Here is a 23,357-nt window from a genome sequence, read left to right on the forward strand (position 1 = left end):
CGGGACCGGGCTGTGCAGCACCGGGAATCCCAACCGAGCTGTGAACGGGACCGGGCTGCAAAGCACCGGGCGTGCGACCTGGGCTGGGCTGTGCAGCACCGGGAGTGCGAACCGGGCTGGGCTGTGCAGCACCGGCAGACTCAGTCGGGATGGGGCTGCAAACGGGATGGGGCTGTGCAGCACCGGGAGCGCGGACCGGACCGGGCTGTGCAGCACCGGGAGCGCGGACCGGACGTGGCTGTGCAGCACTGGGAGCGCGGACTGGACCGGGCTGTGCAGCACCGGGAGCGCGGACTGGACGGGGCTGTGCAGCACCGGGAGCGCGGACCGGTCCGCAGCTGGGGCCGGAGCTGCCCAGCCCCGGGAGCGGGCGCGGAGCCCGCGCTGACTCAGCCGCCGCCGCCCCGGGCCGTGACGCGGGGAGGGGCGGGCGCTGCCGCCTCCATATAACGCGGCGGCGGGAGCGCGGAGCTCACAGCGGCCTGTCCTGCGGAGAGAGGGGCCGGGCAGCCGGGCAGACTCGCCTTCCGTCTCCATCTCCTCCTCCTCCTCCTCGGCACGAGCTGCCCCTTCGCCGGCTTCAATGAAACTGGCAGCGATGATCAAGAAGATGTGTCCCAGCGAGGCCGAGCTGAGCATCCCCGCCAAGAACTGCTACCGCATGGTCATCCTGGGCTCCTCCAAAGTGGGCAAGACGGCCATCGTCTCGCGTTTCCTCACCGGCCGCTTCGAGGAGCAATACACGCCCACCATCGAGGACTTCCACCGCAAGTTCTACAGCATCCGCGGCGAGGTCTACCAGCTCGACATCCTGGACACGTCGGGCAACCACCCCTTCCCAGCCATGCGCCGCCTCTCCATCCTCACAGGTACTTGGCTGGGGAGCACCAGGAGGGAGCGAGGGGTGCCCTTGATGGATTTCAGGCTCTCTTGCACGGTTTGGGGATGTTTCTCCAGTCCTGGGAAGAGGGAGGTGGGATTTTGTGTGTGTGTGGGGTGGGCAACTTTGCTCCCTGCCCGGGCTGGACGGGAGGATGCGAGACAGCGGTCCTGCCCGGTCCTTTCCTCCCTGAGTCGTTGCGTGTTCCCAGTCCCTGCAGCCATCTCACGTCCCCTCTTTGTCCCCAGGAGACGTGTTTATCCTCGTCTTCAGCCTGGACAACCGGGACTCCTTTGAGGAGGTGCAGCGCCTGAAGCAGCAAATCCTGGAGACCAAGTCCTGCCTGAAGAACAAAACCAAGGAGAACATAGAGGTGCCTCTGGTCATCTGCGGCAACAAGGGCGACCGGGACTTTTACCGGGAGGTGCAACCCCGGGAGATCGAGCAGCTGGTGGGAGGGGACCCCAAAAAATGCGCCTACTTCGAGATCTCGGCTAAGAAGAACAGCAGCCTGGACCAGATGTTCCAAGCGCTCTTCGCCATGGCCAAACTCCCCAGCGAGATGAGCCCCGACCTGCACCGCAAAGTCTCGGTCCAGTACTGCGACATCCTGCACAAGAAGGCGCTGAAAGGCAAAAAGCTGCTGAAAGAAGGGGGCCGGGGCAGCGCGGAGGAGGCGTACGGCATCGTGGCCCCCTTCGCCCGGCGACCCAGCGTCCACAGCGACCTCATGTACATCCGGGAGAAAGCCATCGGCGGCGGGCACGGCAAGGAGAAGGACCGCTGCGTCATCAGCTAGGAGCCCCCGCTCGCCCCGCAACGGGAAGGAAGGAAGGAAGGAAGGGAGGGAGGGGGGAAAGATGCTCATTTCCAAATTGACTTTGGGCAGGCAGGAGGGTGGGCAGGCACCCACCCGGGCAGAGAGAGGGGATCGCCTCTTCCCCAGCTTCCCTTCTCCTGAGGGATTGCTTCCATCAGCTCCCTCCCCACCCCCGGGGGTGCATTTTGGGAGTGAGGGATGCGAAGGTGGAGGTTTTGGAGGGGGGTGCCGCTGGGACCAGCCTCCTCTGGGCAGAGAGACAGGGAAGGGGGTGAGCCAGGTGGGAGGATGAGCGTGGAGGGCACAGACCTTGGCGTTTCTTTCCCTCCCAAACCACCCAGCCTCGGGCACTGCCTTCGGGAGGGAGGGCAGAGGCCTGACAGCGCCTGCCTGGGGCTTTGGGGTTGGTTTCTTGTGATTTTTTTTTTTTTTTTTTTAACTTGAGAAGCTGTGCGCGGACTCCGGCTCTGTGTTGTGTGTTTGTCTGTAAAACACGTGCAGAAGACACTCTTAAGTTGTTGCAAAGACATCGCAGAGTTACAGCCCTGATGGACCAAAAACCTGACTCTTGTTTACATTTGTCTTGTCTGATTTGCAAGATTTGGGGGGGCGGGGGGAGCGGGAAGGGTTTTTTAAATAAGAATATAATAGGCACTTTATGTAGGTATTGTTTTGTCATTGACATGAACAACAACAAAAAAATCTTCAAGCGTTTCTACCGTGGGTGAGACTTGATGTTTTATTTTTTCTACAAATTAATAAAATCTTTTTAAAACTATACCTGTGGGTTTGCCTTTGCTTCCTCGCCCGGCCCCATAGCAAAACCAAATCCTGCTAAACCAAGACCTGAGCCCAGCTCCGAGTTGTTAAAAACAGCCTCTCGACTCGATCCCTTTATTACCCCGTTTTCTCCCACTCCCTGCGCAAAGGTTTCAGCCTCTGCAAGCAGCGGATTTCTTGCCATGCAGAGTCAGTTACTCAAGCCGGTCACGGAGCCAGGACTCTTTCCTCACTTCGCTAACGCCGAGTGACGATCCTGCCAGCCCCATGACACACCGGGCATTGGCATGGCATTCGCCGCAGAAACCCAGCGAACTGACATCACTTCATGATAAAGAGCTGATTGTGTTTCATGCTTTTTCCCCGATTAACTAAGCACAGTGATGTCAACAGAGAGTGATTCATTAGCGCCCCGTCTGGGATATTGTTTTTATTTTGCAATACGAGTAAAGGAAGTACTTTGCTTGAAAGGTCACCTTTGCATTTGATGGTTTTTAATCTCCTCCTAATAAAAAGCCGCAGGAATCGTTGCTAGAAGTGAAAGGGAAAGGGGAAAGCTCTTCAAAGAACAGCTCTCCCTGGCTCCAGCTTCTGTTTCAGTTCATTTTCACCCCGTTCCCCCCGCAAGCAGGAGAACAAATGTACATGTCATACACATTAACGGAAAAAAAAATATCTATCAAAGCCACAAAACTGAAGTGGGTGAGTGAAACTCCAAACCAAACCACTTCAGTTTCACTTGAAACTTGGATTCAAGTTGACAGGGTAACATGTTCCCGTGCTAAGTGCCAGACATTTCTTTGGAAACAGGTTGTTTCTTCCAGCTCCCTGATTTCACAGGAACAGTAACTGGCAAAAAAAAAAAAAAGAAACCACCATCCAGGCATGAGACACAAGAATTTATTGAGCTGGGACGGCAATACCTGGCAGAAAGGTAATTTCAGTAATAAAAAGAGCGTACATTGTGCTTTGTTTATCTTGGTGTTCTGCTTTACTCTGAGTTTACACACTGGCACCTTCCCAAGGAAAGTACTAGCAAGGTATTCCAGTGGGGACAGAGTCATCTCTAGGCTACAGGTGTGTCACAACCGTCTCGGCTCCCAGCGAGCAGCATTACCTGCCTCTTTGTTTAGGAAAGGAAAATCCGACCCAAACAGACCTCATTTTTCTTCTCTTGAGGGCACCAGTGCTGCCTGCCCCCAGATGCTGGTGCTCAGTGGATATTGCGTTTCACTAGCTGGTGTTTTACCTCTTCCACTACTGACCTGCACCATCTCTCAGCAGAATTCAGTGAACCGTGAGATCCAAGGTCCCGTCACATCTTTGTTAGTCGGTGCGACGCGGTGCTGCTTGCCAGGTTGTCATCTGCCACCGTAAGAGCGAACAGCAGGAGGACAGGGGGCAGGGAGCCCTCTGAAGAGCATACAAGGTTCAAGAGCTTTCCACCAGCCCGCTGGCAAACGTTCAAGCCGCTCAAATGCTTGTGTTTGTGGGAAGCCCCTGGAGCACTTCAGATGTGGAACTGACCCGTCCTGCTGAGCCTGACGTGAGGTATCAAATACCTGCAAGCTCTTGTTATTGACGCCCTTTGTTTGGATTCTGCTTGCCCTTCCTCTGCTTTAACAGCAAGATGCCCAGCGTGCAGCCTACCAGCTGCGCTCGCCCGAGGAGATTGACGCACCCAAAGCCAACCGAAATCCACTCCCCTGGCAGTCCCTGCTCTGCTCTCCCAAGTCACTCTGCTTCCAAAAAAAAGCGATGTAAAGACAGAGGCACTGGGCCCAGGCCACGCACGTCCTCTGTGCTGCCAAAGTCCTGCCCCTGCTCAGCCCCCATCCACTCAGCGAATACACAAGAGGGGCAGTTTGGAATTTCTAAATCTTTACTTGACTCATCTCAGACACAACCATCACTTGTATAAAGAGAGAGAAAGAGAGAGAAACACAGAAATAATTGAAAGCAATCATTCCTCTTTCGACACACAGAGACTGGAAAGTGCCCCAGAGCCCCTTTCCAGGAGCAGGGCCAAACAGCTGATGCTTCCCTCTTATGCTCCCTTTTGACGTTTGGCCACTTCTAAGTGAAAAAAAAAAGTCAGAAAATGCCCCCTTTTTCTTGTTGAAGTTAACCAGCAGGTACTTTGACCCTTAGTGAGGAGAAAACATAATGTCTCCTGCTTGCTTGACCATAAAAAAAACCCACGCCTCCTGCCATCCCGAGAGAAAAAAGAAGAGAAGCATATATAAATGCACAGCCCTGCAGCAGATCAAAGTGAATGCAACACCGTCATCATCAGATGTGAAGCACACAGTGTTCTGGCTCAGTGTCACATGCCTGCGATCCACGCAGACTCAACTTCAGAGCAACGCCATCAAAAAACCATAAAAGATAGAAAAGTAAACTTCTGCCACCTTTTTCTCTCCTGTTCAGCTGGGAGAGGAGGTATCTCAGACCCCGAAAGCAGAGCTGCGCCCTTCCTACTCCTTGGGGATCTCAAACATGCAAAGGCTCTTGTACTTCTGCAGCAGCTCATTTTTGGTCCGGACCTGCTCCCGCAGGTTCTGCAGCTGCTGCTGCTGCTGCTCTGGGCTCACCCCGATGCCGGGCATGGAGCTGATCAGCTTCCTCATCTCCTGGAACTTGTTCTTCAGCTCGTTCAGCACCTGGTGAACATCCTGGCTGTCCTTGTCCATGCTGCAGAGGAGAGAAAATGGAGACATTGTTGAATTTGTCTATTGGAAATGCCCCTTCAGCCCGCGGGGGTGATCGGCATTTCCAGTGCAAGCAGGCCTTAAACTGCAACTCGCTGGGAAATGTTTGCTCGTGGTTTCTAACTACGCACACATAATTCACCTCTAGAATCATAGAAAGGTTAGGGTTGGAAGGGACCTTCAAAGCCCACCCAGTCCAACCCCCCTGCCAGGAGCAGGGACATCCCTGACTAGATCAGGTTGCTCAGAGTCTCATCCAGCCTGGCCTTGAACGTTTCCAGGGATGGGGCCTCCACCACCTTTCTGGGCAACCTGTTCCAGCGTTCTATAACCCGCATCGTAAAAAATTTTTTCCTAATTTTTAATCTAAATCTACCCCCCTCTATTTTAAAACCATTACCTCTCGTCCTATCGCAACAGGCCCTACTAAACAGCCTCTCCCTATCTTTCTCGTAGGCCCCCTTGAGGTACTGGAAGACCGCTATCAGGTCTCCCCGGAGCCTCCTCTTCTGCAGGCTGAACAGCCCCAACTCTCTCAGCCTGTCAGTTTTACTCTCCCAGTAAAACGGACAGACTGGGTAGCCTTTGGGGCAAACCATTTTCCTGCTAACTCCCAGCACACAATTGAGTTACCTCAGGACCCAGCAACTGGGTCAGGAGCCAGTCCGCAGCTTTAAAACGTTACCATGGAGCAGGCTAAACACTCCCTGTTTGAACTCCCCTATCTCTCTTTGGGGAAGGTAAGATTACGTACGTGTGCTGTGTGTAGGCACCTGGAAAAAAAGATCTCAGTCTCACTCGTGACTTGGTGCTGCTGTAATACAGAAAATCAATGCAGTCAAACAGCTTGACAGCGGAAAATAGAAACCGTTCCCCAAAGCATCAGAGAGTATCCAACGGCAGAGAAAAGGGTACTTTGGAGCTTTGAAACGACTCTCTGGGGATGTATACCTAATAAAAGAGAAGCGACAGCTTTCTTTTTTTTTTTTTTTAAAGCAGCACAATTGGTTCTGCAGCCAGCTCTGTGCTTTTCAAGGATCAGTGTTGTCTGAGGCAGTGTCTGCCCTCAAACCCTCATTAGTATCTGCCGCTGCGTCGCCAGCACCAGCGAGAAGTTTTACCGATTCCAGGCAAAAGCGAGTCGCCGCTTCCAGGGAGCCTGTTAATAACGAGAGCGGGATTCTAACGATCAATAGCCAGACCTAAAAATAAATCCGCTTGGCATGACCAGGGCAGAGAGGTGCTCCATTATAACTTTGGGGAATCGTGACACGGCTGAGAGCAAAACTTCTAACCATATGGTCGCCGTTCAGTTTCAGAAGCCTGTTGGAACAAAATATTCATGACTCCCTTCTAAATAAAACCGCAGCTGCTGCTATAATGTATCCCCATTATGCAGGCATTCACGGTCAGGTCTGCAGTGGAAAAACACAGGCGCACACACAGCCCCACGGCTCGTCTGGGGAAGGATGCGCTGCCACTGCCTCTAATCCAGCATAGCTGCGGGCTGGCTTTGAGAGGGACGCCCTCCCCGCTCCAGGTCTCCCCAAGTCTTGTTCTCTTCCCCACGCACAGAGAACTGACGGCTGCCCGGCTGGTTGGTTGAGCCAAAGGAATAATTATTTCAGGTTTGGTTTGGGGTTTTTTCCTGATGACTGGTTTTCCTGCTGGATCAAGCCACTGACGCGACTCCCTCTGCGAGGGCATGGACAGACAGGGGTGAGGGGGTGCGGGAAGAGACTGCAGCTCCTGCAGTAACACAGGACTCAACGCAACGTCCAGCTGCAGCCTGTGCCGGTGGAAAAAATTTTTTACACTGAGGGTGGTGGGGCACTGTCCCAGGTTGCCCAGAGAGGTGGTGGAAGCCCCATCCCTGGAAACATTCAAGGCCAGGTTGGACGGGGCTGTGAGCAACCTGATCTGGTTGGAGATGTCCCTGCTCCTGGCAGGGGGGTTGGGCTGGATGGGCTTTGAAGGTCCCTTCCCACCCAAACCCTTCTGTGATTCTGTGACTGCGCGTAAGACCTGCCTTAAGGCACAGTGTTGCTCATTACCCCAGCACAACCCACTGTTGGCAAAGCCACACGCTGGGACCTCAGCAGCAATGCCATTTGACTGCACAAGGGTGAAGATAGCTGCAAGCCCTGCCTGCGAAAACTTTCTCCAGACCCAAACAACAGGAAGGAGCACGTGTCCCTGAACGTAAGCAAATTTACACGATACATCTTCGCTCCCGAGCACAGAGTCACCTTGTAGATGTCTCTTCACGGCTGAGTCAGTGTCAAAACAGCAGGGCTGGGCTCTAGGAGGAGCAGCAGTGTTCAAGGAGAATACGCTTGCCACCTGTCAGGGTCATGAGGCAACACATCCCACCGCTTGCCTCTGTGGTCCCACCCATCTGGAGCGCTGTTCAGTGTACCCACGTCTGCTCAAGCTGCCAAGAAAACGCTGAGTGCGAAGCCAAGGGAGGTAGCTGGGTAGCGGGAGTGGGCGGCTCAGCGGGGCTGGGCACAAGATAACCCAGGGATTGTGATCTGCGGGCCACCGCGACCTGCTCAGTGACATACAGGAGCCTGGGAGGTCTCGGCCCGTGGCTACTGCCCACTTTGCTTATGTGCACGCACGTACCTGGCAATGGGCTTAACCTCGCTTCTGCGGTCTGGACAGATCAGGCAGCATCGAGGGCGAGGGCAACTGCCCACCTCCAGCACAACGGGGAGAATGAGGGAGCCAGAAGGTTTGTGTTCCCATGCCCATTCTGTATCCAGACCGGTGTGTCACAAGGTATCCAGCCCTTCCTTGCCACAGTTCAGGCTGCAAAGTCGTTAAGGGTGAACCCCTCTCACCTTTCACATGTGCTTCACGCAAGTGCAGCATCAGCAGGACACAAACCAGCCTCAGCTCCTAAAAAGTGGGGAAAGGGCAGCCAGGCCCACAACCGGTAACAAGGGAATTGGTGCCTCCCATGCCCTCTGCCTCACCCCGCAGCGTGCCCAGGTGGGAGCACGGAGCCGCCCTGGATGGATGTTCACGGCAGAGCTATGCCCCTACCAAGATCTCAGATAAGCATCTCTGAAGGAGTTACCTTGGCCAGAAACATCCCAGTTCTCACGACCCTTGTCCAAGCACCTTTCACCCCTACGGCACTGATCTTGAACCAGGACGAGAACAATTTCACCTGTAACCTGGATGGCAGGAGCCATCCTCCTTTTTACAGCTCCCCAGAAAGGGGCCGCGCTCCTGCCCCAGCACGGCCTGTACTTTCCGAGGCTGTTATCAGCCAAACAGTACAGTTTGGAGCAATAACCCAGCGCGAGCACGACGCTCCCGCTCCCGGCTGCTAACGGCGGGGCAGCGTACCTGGGCCATCCGAGCACGTGCGCCGCCCGGGTGACTCAAACACCAGCCAGGTACGGGTGCGACTCAGAGCGGAGCTGCACCTGGGGCTGTGCCAGCACCCTCTGACACCCTTCCCAGGAACTACTGCTGGCAGAAAAAGGGCAAAGGAGATGCTGGGACACTGGAGAGCATCACTAGAGGGGTGAACCCACTGCCCTGCTCCCCACCCAGGGCACCCTGAGGATGCTGGAGGTTGGAAAGCATCACCGGAGGAGGGACCCCGTTGCCCAGCCAGGACATCCCAGCATGTTGGGGGTTGGAGATCCCGTTGCCCCGCTCCCCACCCAAGGTACCCCAGGGATGCTGGGGCTGGGAGAGCATCATTAGAGGGGGGACTCCATAGCCCTGCTCCTCATCCACGGCAGCCCGGGGACGCTGGGGGTCACACAGCATCATTACAGGGGGGTGGCTGCAGCAGGGAGGAGCTGCCCGGGCCCGGTGCGGGGCTCTCCTGCGACGCGGGGCCCGGCGGAGCGGGGGCAGGCCCGGCGCCGGCGGGGCGGGGGGGGGCGGGGGGAGGCCGGTGTCCGTGGCCGCCGTTACCATTTGATGATGTCGTGGACGAGGGGCAGGAAGGAGAACTCCTCCTGCGCGGGCGGCGGAGGCGGGGGCGGCGGCTTCTGCTCGGCGGGCGGCTCGGGCGGCGGCGGCTCCTCGGCGGCGCGGGTGGCTGGGCCCCCCGAGGCCATGGCGGACCCCGGCCGGCGGCTGCGGCGCCGCCGAGTGACGGAGAGGGGCGGAGCTCGGCCTCCCCGCCCCGCCTCGCCGGCTGCCTGCGCTGGGGCTGAGCTGGGCCTTCCTCCGAGCGTGGGCCGGGGCCGGGGCCGGGGTCGGGGCCTGGGGCCTGGGGCCTGGGCTGCGCCTTCCCCTCCCTTTCCCCGAGCTTGGGACTGAGCCTGTGCTGGATTCTGGGCTGGGCCTTCCCCTGAGCTTGGGCCTAGGCCTAGAATCTGGGCCTGGAGTCAGGGCTGGTATGGGCTTGGGCCTGCACCAGGGCCTAGTCTGAGCTTGGGCCTGTGCTGGGGCCTGGCTTGGGCCTTGCCCTGAACTTGGGTCTGGGCTTATGCTGGGGTCTGGGCTGAGCCTTCCCTTAAGCTTGGGCCTGGACCTCTGCAGGGGCCTGGGCTTGCACTGGGGTCTGGTCTGGGCTTGGGCCTCCGCCAGGGCCTGCCCTGGGCCTTCCCCTGAGCTTGGGCTTGGGCCTGTGCCAGGGTCTGAGCTGGGCCTTCCCCTAAACTTGGGCCTGAGCTTGAGCTTCAGCCTGGGCCTGAGCCTGGGCCAGGTCTGTGCCTGGTTCTGAGCTGGGGTTGTGTCCAGGTCTTGACCAGGGCCTGGACCTGAGATAGTGCTGGGACCCGAGCTGGGTCTGAGCTTGGCCTGAGCCTGGGCCTAGGCCTGAGCTTGGGCTGTGCCCCTACACCCCCCCAGCAATGCCCCCTCCTGCCCGAGCCCCCTGCACTCCACTGGCACATTGCCCTGAGCTCCACACAGGAGGTGGGAGGTTGAAGCTTGGGGTCCTGCACGCGAGGGCAGGGTGGGGAGAAGGGATCCCAGGAACCATCTTGCGCTGGCCTGGCGGCAGTCCCCAACCCGTCCCAATACTCAGATCGGCATCCCAAGCCTGCACGCATCCCTCCCTTCCTTTCGAGCCAAATCTTGGGGGGGTGGTGGGGGAGGGAAATGGCGTTATTTTGTGTTAAATCAATAACAACAGCAGAGTTTCACTGCCTCTTTTAGATCCCAGCTTTCCGCCGTGGTTTTTCATCAGTTGGTGTCCTTAGTTTGACTTTAATGCAAGTGAGGATAATATGTTGAGGGCGCTGAGTGATGGGGACGTGGTCTTTGCAATGCCTTAGAGATGGATGCTTACGCAGGGCCAGGCTTTCTGCCCGAGGGAGGAAGCACGGCTGACATCAGTCGGAGGGAAAGCAAGCTGGAGCGCTGGCTGAGAGCCTGGGCTGGAAACTGGAGGAATCTGGAGGAAGAGAGACAGAAATCTGGTGTCAGGGCTGGGATTGCTGTGAAGCTGGGAGAGGGGGAAGAAATGGGGCTTTGGTGTGACGTGCGGGTGACAGAGGCGGTTCGAGATGGCGTGTGGTCAAGGCTGGGAGATGGAGGATGGTGCCTCTTGCATCAGAGTTTGCTTCAGCGAGCTGCTGCCGCTGTGTTCAAACCCCTCTATCAACACAAAGGATCGCGGCGCTAATAATACCAGGCACAGTCGTGAGTTTTCCTTCCTGGCTTGGCTTAGAGAAAATGAATAATTTAATTTTTCATTTGAAATAGGCCCCCCTGCTCAACGGTTACGGGCTGAGGATGACTGGGAAGGCAGTTTTCTCTTTAAAACCAATTTCCTTTGAAAAGCAAAGAGAGGCTATTTATGTATCAGATGAGAATGCTGGTAACCATTTAGATACGTGGAGTATTGACTGTTTGCTCTAAATATAGCAGATGCAATCGCTCACTTTGTTCCTACTGTCAGGAATAGATCCCGGCTGGGGCGCCGATGCTGGAATGTGCGAAAGAGCCCGGGGGAGCCCAGGTCCCGCGGAGCGGATCCCGGCGGGGAGGCTGCTGGTGTTTGTGGTCCTTGACTGAGCCAAGCGGGAGGTACAGGATGCTGCGCCCTTCGCGCGGGGCTGAGCCGGGAGGTTTGTTTCTGTCACTTTGGATGGGCTGTTTCTAAAGCGAGACTCGGTTCCGGCTCCGTGGGGACACTTTCCTCTGCACTGTGCCGGTTTTAACTCGCCCAGTGACTTTCGGAGGAGGGTGGCTAATTGCTAGGCTGCTGGGCGCCTGGCTCTGGTGGGTGAGTCAGGCGGCCCGTGGAGCAGGTGGCACCACGCAGACACCATCCAGCCGTACCTAAAGCACTGTCAGTCAGCATTTCTTTGTGCCATTCAGTTCCCATTTTGGGTCACGTGTTCCCACAGCGGCTGGAACGCACAGCTTTATCTGGTTGGCGTTCTTCCCCGTCCCTGCCTCTCGCCTTCCCTTCCTCCAGCTCCCTCAGGTGACCCACCTCTGTGCTTTGGGGCTTGTCACGTCCCATGGCGAGTACAGGGGAGAGCCAAGATATTTTGCAGGAGGGTCGTGGTTTGACTGGCTCCTCCATCCCTGGTGAGGACTGCGGGGAGAGGTGAGACCCAGCTGGCAGGTCGGGAAGGGAGAGGAGACGTACTTTTTGGCACGCAGACCTCAGCTGAGGAGCAGTGCTGCTGTGCCCTGACCTTCACCTGTCCCTGTGAAGCTCCAGACCATGAGAACCCATGTCCCCATGGGGTGACTTTTTGATGACCCGGGTTACATGTCACCACCAACATGGTCTTCCCCATCCACATCACTTTGCAGTCCTGTCAGGGTCTCCATCAGCGGCGGCAGGGCTGTGTCTGTCCATCCGCTGCTCTCGTGCGGAGCCGGTGGTGGTCTGCAGTTCTTCCTCATTTTCAGGCTGGATTTTTTCACCCACTGTCAGATCCTCAGCAGAAGGGTTTTGGTGAGCAACCTGTGAAAACTCCTAGTGAGACAGCTAAAGCATGAAGAAAGACACTTAGCGTTGAATGAAGAGAATAATTTCCCCCCCTGAATCTGGTAATAAACCTGAAGAGCAAATGGTTGACCTCTTTTTCCTCAGTATGAGTTTGTGGCTCTTTGTACAATTCACTTGCTGGACAGCCAGTTTCTGAAATGCGCGTGTGTCTGCAAACAACACGTGCATCACATCTCCTGCATCTTAAACCCATCACCTGCACTCATTGCTCACCCAGACACTGGGTTAACCCATTGTCCAAAAAACCAGCTCATCAAGTAATCCGTCTCCAGAGCCCCTTGTTGTTGCCCGTTTCCTTATGATACCAATGTTATTCTTTTTTTCCCCGTCATTTCTCTACAAATTGCACCTCTTGTTTCCTCCCAGAGGTAACTTTTGAGGGATTTACCACCAGTTACTGAATTCAGCACCAAGCGACTCTGTGCCTTTCACCGTTTCCTTACAATGACTTGACGTTTTCGAATGGATGGTCTGACATTTCAGCAGGCTCTGCTTCTCGCTGCTGGACCATCTGGAGCTTGTTGTGCTGTTGCCACCAGCTCTGTTACCGTTTTTAACTGTGTGGCTGTCACCAGGTTGAACTTTATCTCTTCCTCCCGCTCCTGCACTGCATCATCAGCTTGAATTTTCTATTGAAGTCTTGCTAAGCTGTCGCGGTGGGATAAGTCTGTATCGCTAAGTTGGGAAGGTGTTGTCAGGGTTGTGGCCCCTGGGACGAGGTGGTAGGAATGAGAAGTTACAGCTCCAGGCTTGACAGTGGTCAGTAGCAAAGAAACATTTTGCCTTTTTGTTAGGTCATGGCTGTGATTCCACAACTGCTCAGGTTCCTGGCCAAGCTCCCCCTAATTTTGACCAGATGGGAATTTGGTCTCAGGTTCTGCCTCATCTTGAGTCCTGGCATCATTCAGGAACGGTTTCAGCAGGGTGCTGGTGTCCTGGCTCCTTGGAGGTGCTGATGGGAATGGAAGGGTCATAAGCCAAGACATCCTTTGAAGCAATGTTTTAGCCAGAGAGATTTAGGCCCTGGAGGTTTGGCTGCCCCCAGACGCGCAGCCCTGCACCAGCGCGTGCTTGCAGAGTTGCCGGTGCCTTTGGGTTCCATCGAGGTTTAAGATCTATCTGGTGTGAACAAGCAGCACCAAACGCGTCCACAGCACCCCAGTGCCTCCTGGAGCTCACCAAGCTTTGGCAGAGCCGGTGGCTGCTGGGGAAACTCTGCGATGCCCCATCCCGGGAATGCCGTGGGGATAAGGGCCATCGTCCCATGGCCCGAGAGATGCCGTGCTCGAGGAGGATGGCCACCTCTCCCAGGGACAGAGCCTGGGACAGGAGGTTTGGCCAAGCTGCTCGTAGCTCTGGGTTGCGTGTTGGAGCCGCAGGGCATTGGCCTGGCGATGAAGGCCAGAGCTTCCGTGCACCAAGCCTCGGGGGGAGGAGGTGGATGATCCAAGGGCACAGGGAGTGTCCACGATCTCATGATGTTCGCTGATGCCACCCCAACGCTGAGCAAACACGGGGGCCGACCCGGGCTGCAGGCCACCCCCAGGGGAGGCACCCAAACTAGCGTGTGGGCAAGGGGAGCACGGAGGTCAGCTACACAGAAACACAGATCCAGGAAAACGCGCAGCCGGATCAGCCACAGCCCCCAGCCTGGCCCGTCTCTGGGCGCAAGCAGCTCCGAAGCGCACTGCCTCCGGCGGGCAGCGCTCTGACCATGGCGCATCCGGGGCGGTGGGTCCTGGGAGCCGCTGCTCCCTGCAGGGTCCCACCGGGTCATCCCAGAACCAACGGATCGCTCCCAGCCTCAATTTCCAGCCAGCGCAAAGGGGCGAAACTCGCCTCGCAGGAGCGAGGAGCTTGGAGCGTGAATGTGGGGTGTCCCTGAGAAAACCCGCCCCGCAGAGGGAAGTGCCCTTGTTACCGTGGGACAAAACCAGCCCCAGACCCCCGCTGGCTCTCGCCCGCAGCGGGGTGACTCAGCAACGTCCCTGCCGTTATTTACAAACAACGCGTCGGCCACAAAACTCGTGCCACGTAACGCACGATTGCGCTCTCGATACGCAATCATGGCCTTGAAGCGATACTGCAAGATCCTGCGCCAGTGCCCAGCGCCCGGCCCGGGCTGGGATTGCTTCCCTGATCCCTCGGGGTGCACACCCCGTGCCTTGGGAAGGTGGCGGAGCGGGACAGCACCTATGTGTGCATCCCTGGGCACATTTCGCTGTCTGAAACCAGACAAATTTTATGTGGGCTTTGCGAGATGAATCAGGCGTCCCTGAAGAACAGAGTTTTATGTGGCAGAGCGGTGGGTTTCTGGGGCAGCGCTGGCGTGGTGGGAGACACACCTCTCTCCCAAATCCAGGCACTGGGAGATGTAGAAGTCTCCATTCAGCTCCTGCAAGAAAACATTTCATCTTTCTCCTGACCTGGGGAAAGGAGCGTTTCTGCAGGGCCATGGTGAGAACAGCGTTTTGGGGAGCCTTCCTCCTTCCTCCTCCTGATCCCGGGTTCCCTTTGGCAACTGCAGCCGAGCCTGGACCCCCGGGGTGCTGTTCCCCCTCCTCAGCCATTCTGGCAGCTTTGCCCATTTTTCAGCGCTGGCAGCCCGCGGGGCAGCTTGTCACGCTCACGCGTCCCCGACCCCGAAGAACCCCGTTTGCCAAGGGTTTAATGTTTAGCCGCTAATAAACAAAGCCTATCAGAGAAGTTTTGCTGACCAGGTAGCTAAACTTCCCCGGGAATTTTGCTGGCTCTTGCGACACAAACAAGGCCAGGATGTGGTGGCACGCCTGCCTCAGATGGGAAATGGCCTGGGTTTTCCTGGAGCGGGCTCCCTGCATCCCTCCAGCTCCCGGGCATTGGCTGGTGGTCGGTGCTCAGCCGCATCTCATCCTGCCCAAAAGCTTTCTCCTCATCCCCGTTGCACTCTGATTTATCCCAGGAGGGGTTGTTTATCAGGCTGGGGTTTTGACTCTGAGCAGCCGTTGGGGAGCAGGGTTTGCCTCATTCTAGCAGCGTCAAAAGAAGGTTTTCAAACAATGTCAAGGAGGAGGAAAGGAAAAACCCTCCTTGTTCTGCTTTGAGAAATAAGTGAAGTTGTCCTTTGTGCTTTATCCCATGGGCATTTCTCAGCCCAGAGCCTGACTTTTTCCCCCAGAGGGATGTGTCTCAGAGCCCAGTTTATCAGCCGCTGCCCAGCTTAGTGATTGTCTGGTGCCCACAGCTCGGTCCAGGCTGGAGCTGGCTTTGGCCCATTCCTACCTCGCGGATAAAGCCGAGCCCAGCCTGGCTTCTCCCGCGGCAGCAGCCGGCAGAGAGGGAGGTTGGAGCATCACACGGACCTGTTTAGTCCGTAACACCATCCTCTAAACCCAGCATGGCTCAGCCCATTTCATTATTGATCTGAAAGCAAACAGATGTCGTTAGAGAGGGGCATTCAGCTCAGATAAATGCTTTCCTGTCCATGCTCTCACTCCTGCGCCAAACCGGCCCTGCTTGCACTGCGGGAGGCTCTTGGGATGCTCCCGCTGCGTTTTGCTCTCCCTCCACGGCGATGGCAGCTCCTGGCAGGGCTGGGCGCCGTCTCTCTCCCGCCTGGGGATTACACCGGGAGCTGGCTGCTGGCCGGCTCGTTCCGGCATCTCTCAGCAACTGCAATGATAATTGTCATAAGTGTAATTGTTCCTGCTGGATAACGAGCATTTTGCATCATCAGCCCCAGCTGCCAAGAGCATCATCTGAGTTGCTATTTCAGGGGCGGAAAGCAGCTCCTCTGGGCTGGGAAAAGCTGAACCAGGCTGGATCCGGCCACCCGAAGCAAAGCCTCCGCACCGAGCCCCGCTGACAGCAGCGCCGGTTTGCAAGGGTGTTTTGGGACAAGGGACTGTTCCTGAGAGGCAGCCCGGACACGAGGGCGTGCAAACGTGGGATTTTTGGTGTGCTGATGAAACACAGCCGAATGCCCAGGGAGCTGTGTCTCCAAAGGGGGCTTCTCCCACTCGGACACAGCATTATCCCCGTGAGACACAGGGGGCTGGAGACGCACGTGTGCCCGCACGGATGTGCACACATATGGATGCACACAAGCATGCAGGCATGCACATACATGCAAACACACGCGTGTGTGTGTGCATGCAGAGCTACTCCCACGCTGGGAACCCACGGGCCCATTTCCCTGCTGACCCGATGGGCTCCTGCTCCAGCCTTCCCCCGGTGAGGGCTGACACCAGGCAATTGTAGGAGAGAGCTGGCAGACGAGCAGACAGAAACCTCCTCCCCTTAGGAACCTTGGTGAAACGAGCTGTGTGTGTTCTCAGACACGCCGCATTGCTCTCAGTACAGTGGTGCCCCTCGTTTTGAGCGATGCCATTGCAGAGAGCAGGGCTTGCCGCAGCCTCCCCGTGCCTTTGCACTGGGCAGACTGGCTCCACGCTGGCGAGACACGTGGACCAGGCTGGGACCGCAACGAATGTCACCCTCTCCTCCTGGGTGACAGGGTGGATGAACCAGCCGCGCAGCAGAAACACCTGCCTGGGCATTGATTTCTCCTCCACCACCAAGGGCTCTGCAAGACCCGGGAGCCTGCCACCTCCTAGGCAGGGCTGTGTGCGGCCGGGGCTGCTCTGATGCATGAGGCTCGCTCGGCAGCAGGAGCGAGCGTTCGAGCAAGCCGAGAGTGCAGTGCTTCGCTCCCGGCGCCCCATCCTGCTGAGGCTGCTGGTAATTGCTCAGTTGCCACAGGATGTATTGAGTAGCCAGCTGCGGGATCCCCGCTCCGCTCATGCTCACAAACGCGCAGATTTGGGGCACCAGCAGCAGAGCCTGTCCATCCCGTTGGTCCCGTCCCATCCCGTCCCATCCCATCCCAACCCATCCCACCACTCCCAGCCCAGCCTTGGTCTCTGCACTTTCCTTTTTATTTATTCTCCACAAACCAGGAGGCTGCAGCCAACTGTCAAGTGCAAACCTTGTTCTCAGAGCAGCACGCCTCGAATTAACCCTCTGGGCTCCTCGGGCTCGTAGAACCTTTCAAACACCGTTTTTCCCTCCCCTGCTCCAGAGGTTGTATGGCCACAGCCCAGCAGCGAGGAGGCAATGCTGGGCTTTGCGGTGCGTGCGCTGCGGCCAAGCTGCCTTCGCCATACTCTGCCTTGGCTGCTGGAAGGGGTTTGGGGACATCAATGTGGCATAAAGACGAAAGGCAAAAGGGTTTTTCCTGCCTGGTTGTCACTCTAATGCCATGTGCTACCTCCTGGAAATGGGATTGCAAAGGATGCTGCTGAGCATTCCTTGGGGCTTGAGATAAGAGTCCTATGGGCTGGCTGGGAAAGGAAAAAATGTGTCAGGGCACGAGAGGGGAGAGATAAGCGGAGCATTTGGGCTGGGAGCACGAAGCCGTCAGCCTCCCTGGCGCCGTGGGGCTGCGGGGTGGCCGGATCCAGGCTGCGACAGCCTTGGATGGAGCCGGCCACGCGGCAAAGGCTGCTTGCTGGCAGGGCTTGGGGAGAGCCACGGGTCAGCGGCGTGGCAGCCAAAACCCTCTGGGTGCAGGGGCAGGGAGGAGGCAGCCTTGCCCAAGGACCTGTTCTGACTCCCGGGGGCTGCAAGAGGAAGGAGCAATGAGGATGGTTCTCCTCAACTCCTTGCAACCCGCACCCCGCTCTCGGCCCCGCTCGCTGCCAGGCTTGCCGTCCCAGGGCACAGAATTTGGTGTGTGCCAGGGCATGGGCCTTGCTCAAGGGGGAAAGATGCTAACTGAGCACCATGAGCTTGTTCTGTCGGTGACTGTGTTACGCCTGTATGTGTGTATCAGCTTGAGCTTGGGGCTGGGGTAGATTTTGTACTGAAGCAGCCTCTGCCGCTGCCCAGAGTGGGTTTTTGGGAGGCTGAGAGGGAAAGTGCCATCCTCAGGAGCCAGCTGGGCCCTCATGGCTGATTTTGCATGTTGCCTCCTAATTGCAGTTCTTCATATTCTCTCAGAACAAAAGGCGTGACTCGCTGGAGGACGGGAAACACGGGGAGCTGGGAGCAGCCTCCGGAGCTGGCAGCGAAGGGGTGGCTGCTCGAGGGCCAGGCTGCAGCTCCCGCTTTTGCAGGAGCCCATCTCCCCACCACCAGACTGGCTGCTGGCATTTATCCTTCCACCGTCCCCGTCCTTCTCCCTCGCTGTGCTGCATCCGCTCGGGCATCCCGGGTGGAAAACAGGGAACTGGCAAGAGCTCCTCTTTCACATCCTACCACCGCCGCACCCCTGCAAGCACACAAACACGCTTCTCTTCTGCCAGCTCCGTATCTGTAGCCGCTGTATATACAGTATAATCCACCCACAGGGAATCCAGGCTGTACTTGGCCGGGAAGGACAGAACATCCTTGTGATTCGAAAGGTCAAAGCGAATGTCAATACTTTGTCGGCTTGACTCAGCAGGAATGCCAAAGCTGCCTTGGGGACACAGGGTGCTCAGGGGGAGAGGGGCGGCTGTCGGGTACGCTGCTCCCCGCACAACGGGCATGGGTGTCCCAAAAGCGCTCTGCTTGCTGCAGGTTTGGGCCCGGGAACCGTCCTTAATGATAATATCATGGTGTGCAACAACCAGCTCCCAGATGCAGAAGCTGGTTCCGATATGTGGGCAAAACACAGCTTTGGGATCCGGAGGGCAGCGAGTCCCACAGAGCCCCGGGGTTGGGAGCGGCCCCCCAGGGCTGAAGGCTGGAGCGGGACCAGCATCCGCCTTGATCGGACCTCCTCCTCCTCCCTGATGGAGAGAAACCGCTGTCGCTTCAAGCTTGGCTGGAGGAAGCTCGGCTTGGGTGGACGGTTGGGATTGATTTCCAACTGACAGCAGCGGTCGCGTGTCCCTTGAGTTCCTGGCCCTGTGCCTAACGATTTTCTCTGCTAATAATCTCCGCTGAGCAGGCGGCAGCGCACGCAGGCACTGAGCACGGGGACGAGGGAGGATGGTTCAGAGCCTGACGTGGTGATGGCAGGGGCCACGCCGCTGTGTCTGCTGTAGGGACCCTTTGCATTTCTCCCCACCTGTCCCAGCAGGAGGGCTGCCCGTGAAGCCCTAGATGCCGGCAGCATCGGCCCCTCTAACGATGGCCCCGTCTAACGAGAGTGAAGCCTTCTTGGGGGATGTGGTGGTGGATGAGGCAATCCCTTCACGGTGGCAGGGCAGATCCCGGGAGTTGGTGGTGTTTTGCCGCAGGGCTTTGGGGGTTTTGGGGCCATGCTGGGTGCAGGGGGTCTATGGTGTGGTCCCCCCAGATCTGGCATTCCCTCTGCCACGCCTGGGCAGGAACGAGAGGATGAACACAGGTGCAAGGTTCTCCAAACACAGGCTTTTGGGGAGGCCCGTGGCTCTCACCAGCCCGGCACCGGTGGCAGGGAGCTGTGGGCCGGGCAGGAGCAGTGGTACACATCGGTCCCTGCGCCTGCCGAGATCGGGACAGGCAGCGGGAGCTGGCGGTGCTGCCCAGCCTGGCAGGGCTCTCGTGGCCCCGACCTCTCTGGCTTTGAAAACAGGACGAGAACAAGATGCACTTTTGTTTTCAGTTTGGGAGCTGGAACGGGACCTTCGGGCTGTTCCTGGGACATTACGGCATCCCGGCTGTCGCGGGGGAGGACGCACCACGCTCTGACACCCCGAACACGGCGAGCGGCCTCGCCACACCCTTGCTCTGTTCCCGTTTCGTCCTTCGGCGGCAGAGCCCAAAGCTCTTGTCGTCCTCTCCTGCAGCCAGGCTGGCTGGAGGTGCTCGCCCAGGGCCACTGGCGGGGACGAGCAGCTGTGGCAAAGGGACAGCCTTCATGCTGGAAACCCCACCAGCCCTCGCTGCGGCTCACGTGCCCGGTGAGCCCCGGGGAGGTCAGGGAGTTCGTGCCGCTGCTCGATGCAAAAGGTGACTGTTGCCCTCGGTGGCACTGGGCACTGAACTAGAAAACCAGCGTACAAGGAATGCGGGTGCCCCCACCTTGTCTCACCTCTAAACCCAGCTCGTGGCCACCAAGCAGCCCCCGACCGGTGACCCCAGACCATGCCGTGGGGACGGGAGGGCAGAGAGCGGCTGTGGCTTGCAGCAAGGCCATGCTTATGCCCATCACTTGGGGAAAAACGGGGTTGAGCCTCGCATCCAGCCATGAGCAGGGTCAGCTCGTCCTTACTCGGGGACCTTCAAGTCACAAGAATTAGGGAAAATATGACCCTGCACCACCAAAATAAGGAAGATGCCCTTGGGGAGGCTTCTTGCACAGGGCTGGCACCGGTTTGCTGCTCGGTATATTGACCATGAGGCAAGCAGGCAGCAAATGATGAGGATGTTTTTTCCTCCGGTGTGGAAAGGGCTATTTCTAGAAGAAAAGGCAAATCACCGTGTCCCCCCAGTAGAGACTGGGGACCCGGCACCCTCGCCTGCCCCGGAGCAGCCCCAAGGACAAAAAGCTCAGCGGCTCTCTGCTTCCCGGCCCCGCTCCTTTATCAACCTCCCACGCCCACAAATGGAGAAACAACCTGCCGGGTTCCCGTCTAAGAGACTGCGGAGCTGACCCGCGATGAGAAATGACACGGGCCCTGCCACATCGCTGCCTGCGTGGAGACTCCTCCAGCGCTTCCCGGCAAATCCCGGGGATGTGCCCGATAACCCCGGGAGCCCACCGGCATCGCCGGCCCCTCTCGTGTGCCGAGAGCCCGTTTAATCCTGTTGAGTGACAGATTCATGCCACCCTGCGCAGGCTTGGGCTTTCTGCAGCAGCCGGTGTGGCAGGGAAATATATTTTTTTAAAAGAAAATCAAGATTCCCAGGTGATCTCAGCAGTGGGGACCTTGGGATTCGCTAGGAGAAAATGAAGCCCCTTCTCAATCATCTGTGGCACAGAAAGGCTGTGTGAGGCTGTTTGTGTATCCTGTGGCGTTTGGTCCAAAATCTTCCTAAATGTCCCCAAACCCTTCTGCTGGCAGAGCCCAGCCAGGGCTGGGCAGGGACAGGTTTCCATGGGCCAGGAGCCGCTGCGGGGCTGGGAACAGGAGGAGGAGAAGAAGGAGGGACGCCCAGGGCAGCTCTGTCACTCTCCCCTTTGGCCACAGCCCCTCTACAGCACGGTAATGCCCAGAATCGCCTTGAACCGCCAGCGCTGCCTATTCCTGCCCCGCGCCCCCATTGTCCCCATCAATCTCTTTTCCCTGTGCTGGCACGAGGGTTCACACAGGAGCCAGGTCGAGGAGCGGGTCTGGCTGAAAGCATCTGCCCTGCCAAAAGCTTCGTGCCCCGAGTCACGGGTTCAGCTGGATCGGTGCCACCCCAAGGTGCCAGCACCCCCCTGCCCCAGGCTCTGTTTTGTGCCTGCGGGTGACATTGTCCCTGTGAAAAACACGATCTTTGGTTTTGCTGCCTCAGGGCTGAACCGTTGCCCTCCCTGGGGACGTGTCTCTGAGGGCTGGCGGGAATTTATAGCTTGCTGTGGTTTATGCTGGAGGGGGAGCGGGACGCAGCCGTCGCAGCTGGCACCAAAGGGACCCATCAGCGGGACTGTCCCTGCGTGACCTTACCTGGCCGTGCGGGGCAAAGCCCTGGGGACAGACAAGCATCCCCTGAGGACAGCGCCGGCATCCACAAGGATGGTGCACGTGTTCAGAGTCACCTGTCCCCCTCCTGGGAAAAAAAAAAAAACTATGGGAGGTTTTAAAACGCAAATTTTTGCCTCTAGTTCGGGGGTTTGCTCCTCTGTCCCCATCCAGGAGGGACGTGGTGGGAGCTGGCACTGCTGGCAGGGACACCAGGAGACCTCAGGGCAACGTAAAGCGGCGGCAGACGTTGGACTTGGGGAAATCAGCTGAGCGATAAAGCAAAGCAGAGGGGCTGTGGAAATAAGGGGATACGGAATAACCAGGGCACCCCTGGGTACCTGCCCTTGCACCTTCACCCTCCTCTGCGGAGGCTGCGAGGGGGAGCAGGGAGGGGAGAGGGCAAAGCGAGCCCCGAGAACTGACTCCAAACCCCAACCGCTGGCCCTCGGCCCTCAGCCTCCGCTCGCTTCCCGCCTGGCTCCTCCTTATCGGTGCGGGGCTCTGCGGTCAGACCAAACAGCCGCCCCCGCCGCCGCCGCACGTGGGGCACCACGGGGAGGGCTGGGACGCAGACGATTAAATAAAAGCATCTTGTCTTCTGTGGGGTGTCGAAATCCAACCATGGGTGCCTCCAGGCAGCTCGGCTGTCCCTGCCCTCGTCCTCTCCTGGGTGAGAGGTCTGCAGTTGCTCAGCTCTGTTTACTAACCACGGATTTTCCCCTCCAGCTGTTTCTTTATTTTCGCTGCAAAGTGATGCAGAACCACCTTGGCTGAGAGCAGGTGAAAGCCCAGCTCCGATGCCTGCGCCAGTTCAGACCAGCGAGGAGCTGGGCATCCTGCCGGGGTGGGGGATGGAAGATGAGGGGACACGGGGAGGTCCCTGTGGTGGGATGGGGTGCGCAGGGTTGGGGGCTGCCATGAGCTGCAGGACACCTGGGGTGCTGGGACATGTGGGGTCACACTGAATCCAGCACTGGCTGGGGGACTGCTGGGGACCACCATCCTCTGGGCACCGCAGGAGGGTCCTGGGGCCATTCTACGGGGCTGTCCCCCTTCTGAACCCCTGGGTCACGCTCTTCCTGCTGGGTTTCCACCAGCCAGTGAGTTATTGCAGGAGGAAAGCGACGATTTAGCCTTCATCTACCCTCGCTGCAAAAAGCCAAGCATCTCTCCCCACAGCCCCAAGCCCACGTGGATCCAGGGTGGCGGGACCCTCGCCCCGTTCCCACTGCTCCCCCCGCACGTCCCTTGCTCCTGCGAGGTTCCCGCTGCCGATCCGGTGTGTGCAGGTCCTGCAAACTTTTTCCAACACGCTTCCCACTCACTGGAGCTTTTCAGGGAGTGGGGCAGACTCTGGGTCAGCCCCGTTTTGGGTCCCCAGGCTGACCTCGCTGCCCAGCCTGCCTGGGCAGAACGAAGGCAAAGGGCTCCAGCAGCATTGGGCTGTGCCAGCCCCATCCCAGTCACCAATGCTGGGAAACACCCCGGCGAGCCCGCAGGATTGTACTCGCAGGAGTATTACCTGATTGTTTTTGCTGATAACGGCCTTTTACGGCTCTTACCCGGGCTCTTGGGGAGAGGTGAATCGGTTCTGCCTCCCGTAGCCCTCAGGAGAGAGAAGCAAGGGGCAAAAAGCTAAAAACAAGTTTGGGGAGAG

At 57.8% G+C, this 23,357-nt stretch overlaps 2 protein-coding genes across 2 annotated transcripts; one reads left to right on the top strand and one right to left on the bottom strand.

The window, feature by feature from the left end:
- The first annotated feature begins 507 nt into the window (after positions 1 to 507).
- RASD1 (ras related dexamethasone induced 1) lies at positions 508 to 2,480 on the top strand. Its single transcript, XM_010116496.2, has 2 exons — positions 508 to 869; positions 1,129 to 2,480. The coding sequence occupies exons 1-2, from the start codon at positions 584 to 586 to the stop codon at positions 1,677 to 1,679; spliced, it is 837 nt and encodes a 278-aa protein (XP_010114798.2). The 5' UTR covers positions 508 to 583; the 3' UTR covers positions 1,680 to 2,480.
- An 886-nt stretch (positions 2,481 to 3,366) lies between these two features.
- Positions 3,367 to 9,389, bottom strand: MED9 (mediator complex subunit 9). Its single transcript, XM_086760009.1, has 2 exons — positions 9,134 to 9,389; positions 3,367 to 5,174 (listed from the first exon to the last, which is right to left on the bottom strand). The coding sequence occupies exons 1-2, from the start codon at positions 9,277 to 9,279 to the stop codon at positions 4,958 to 4,960; spliced, it is 363 nt and encodes a 120-aa protein (XP_086616135.1). The 5' UTR covers positions 9,280 to 9,389; the 3' UTR covers positions 3,367 to 4,957.
- Positions 9,390 to 23,357: the final 13,968 nt, after the last annotated feature.

Source organism: Chlamydotis macqueenii, chromosome 15 (genome assembly GCF_036417535.1).
Source record: "Chlamydotis macqueenii isolate bChlMac1 chromosome 15, bChlMac1.mat, whole genome shotgun sequence".
In the NCBI taxonomy this organism is placed as follows: Eukaryota; Metazoa; Chordata; class Aves; order Otidiformes; family Otididae; genus Chlamydotis; species Chlamydotis macqueenii.

What these genes read in the sequence shown, in the direction of transcription:
- MED9 (XM_086760009.1), bottom strand. Translation starts at nt 9,279, where the DNA reads ATGGCCTCGGGGGGCCCAGCCACCCGCGCCGCCGAGGAGCCGCCGCCG. An exon ending in GTCCACGACATCATCAAATG is followed by an intron (nt 5,175 to 9,133) that starts GTAACGGCGGCC and finishes TCTCCTCTGCAG; the next exon opens with CATGGACAAGGACAGCCAGG.
- RASD1 (XM_010116496.2), top strand. Translation starts at nt 584, where the DNA reads ATGAAACTGGCAGCGATGATCAAGAAGATGTGTCCCAGCGAGGCCGAG. An exon ending in CCGCCTCTCCATCCTCACAG is followed by an intron (nt 870 to 1,128) that starts GTACTTGGCTGG and finishes CTTTGTCCCCAG; the next exon opens with GAGACGTGTTTATCCTCGTC.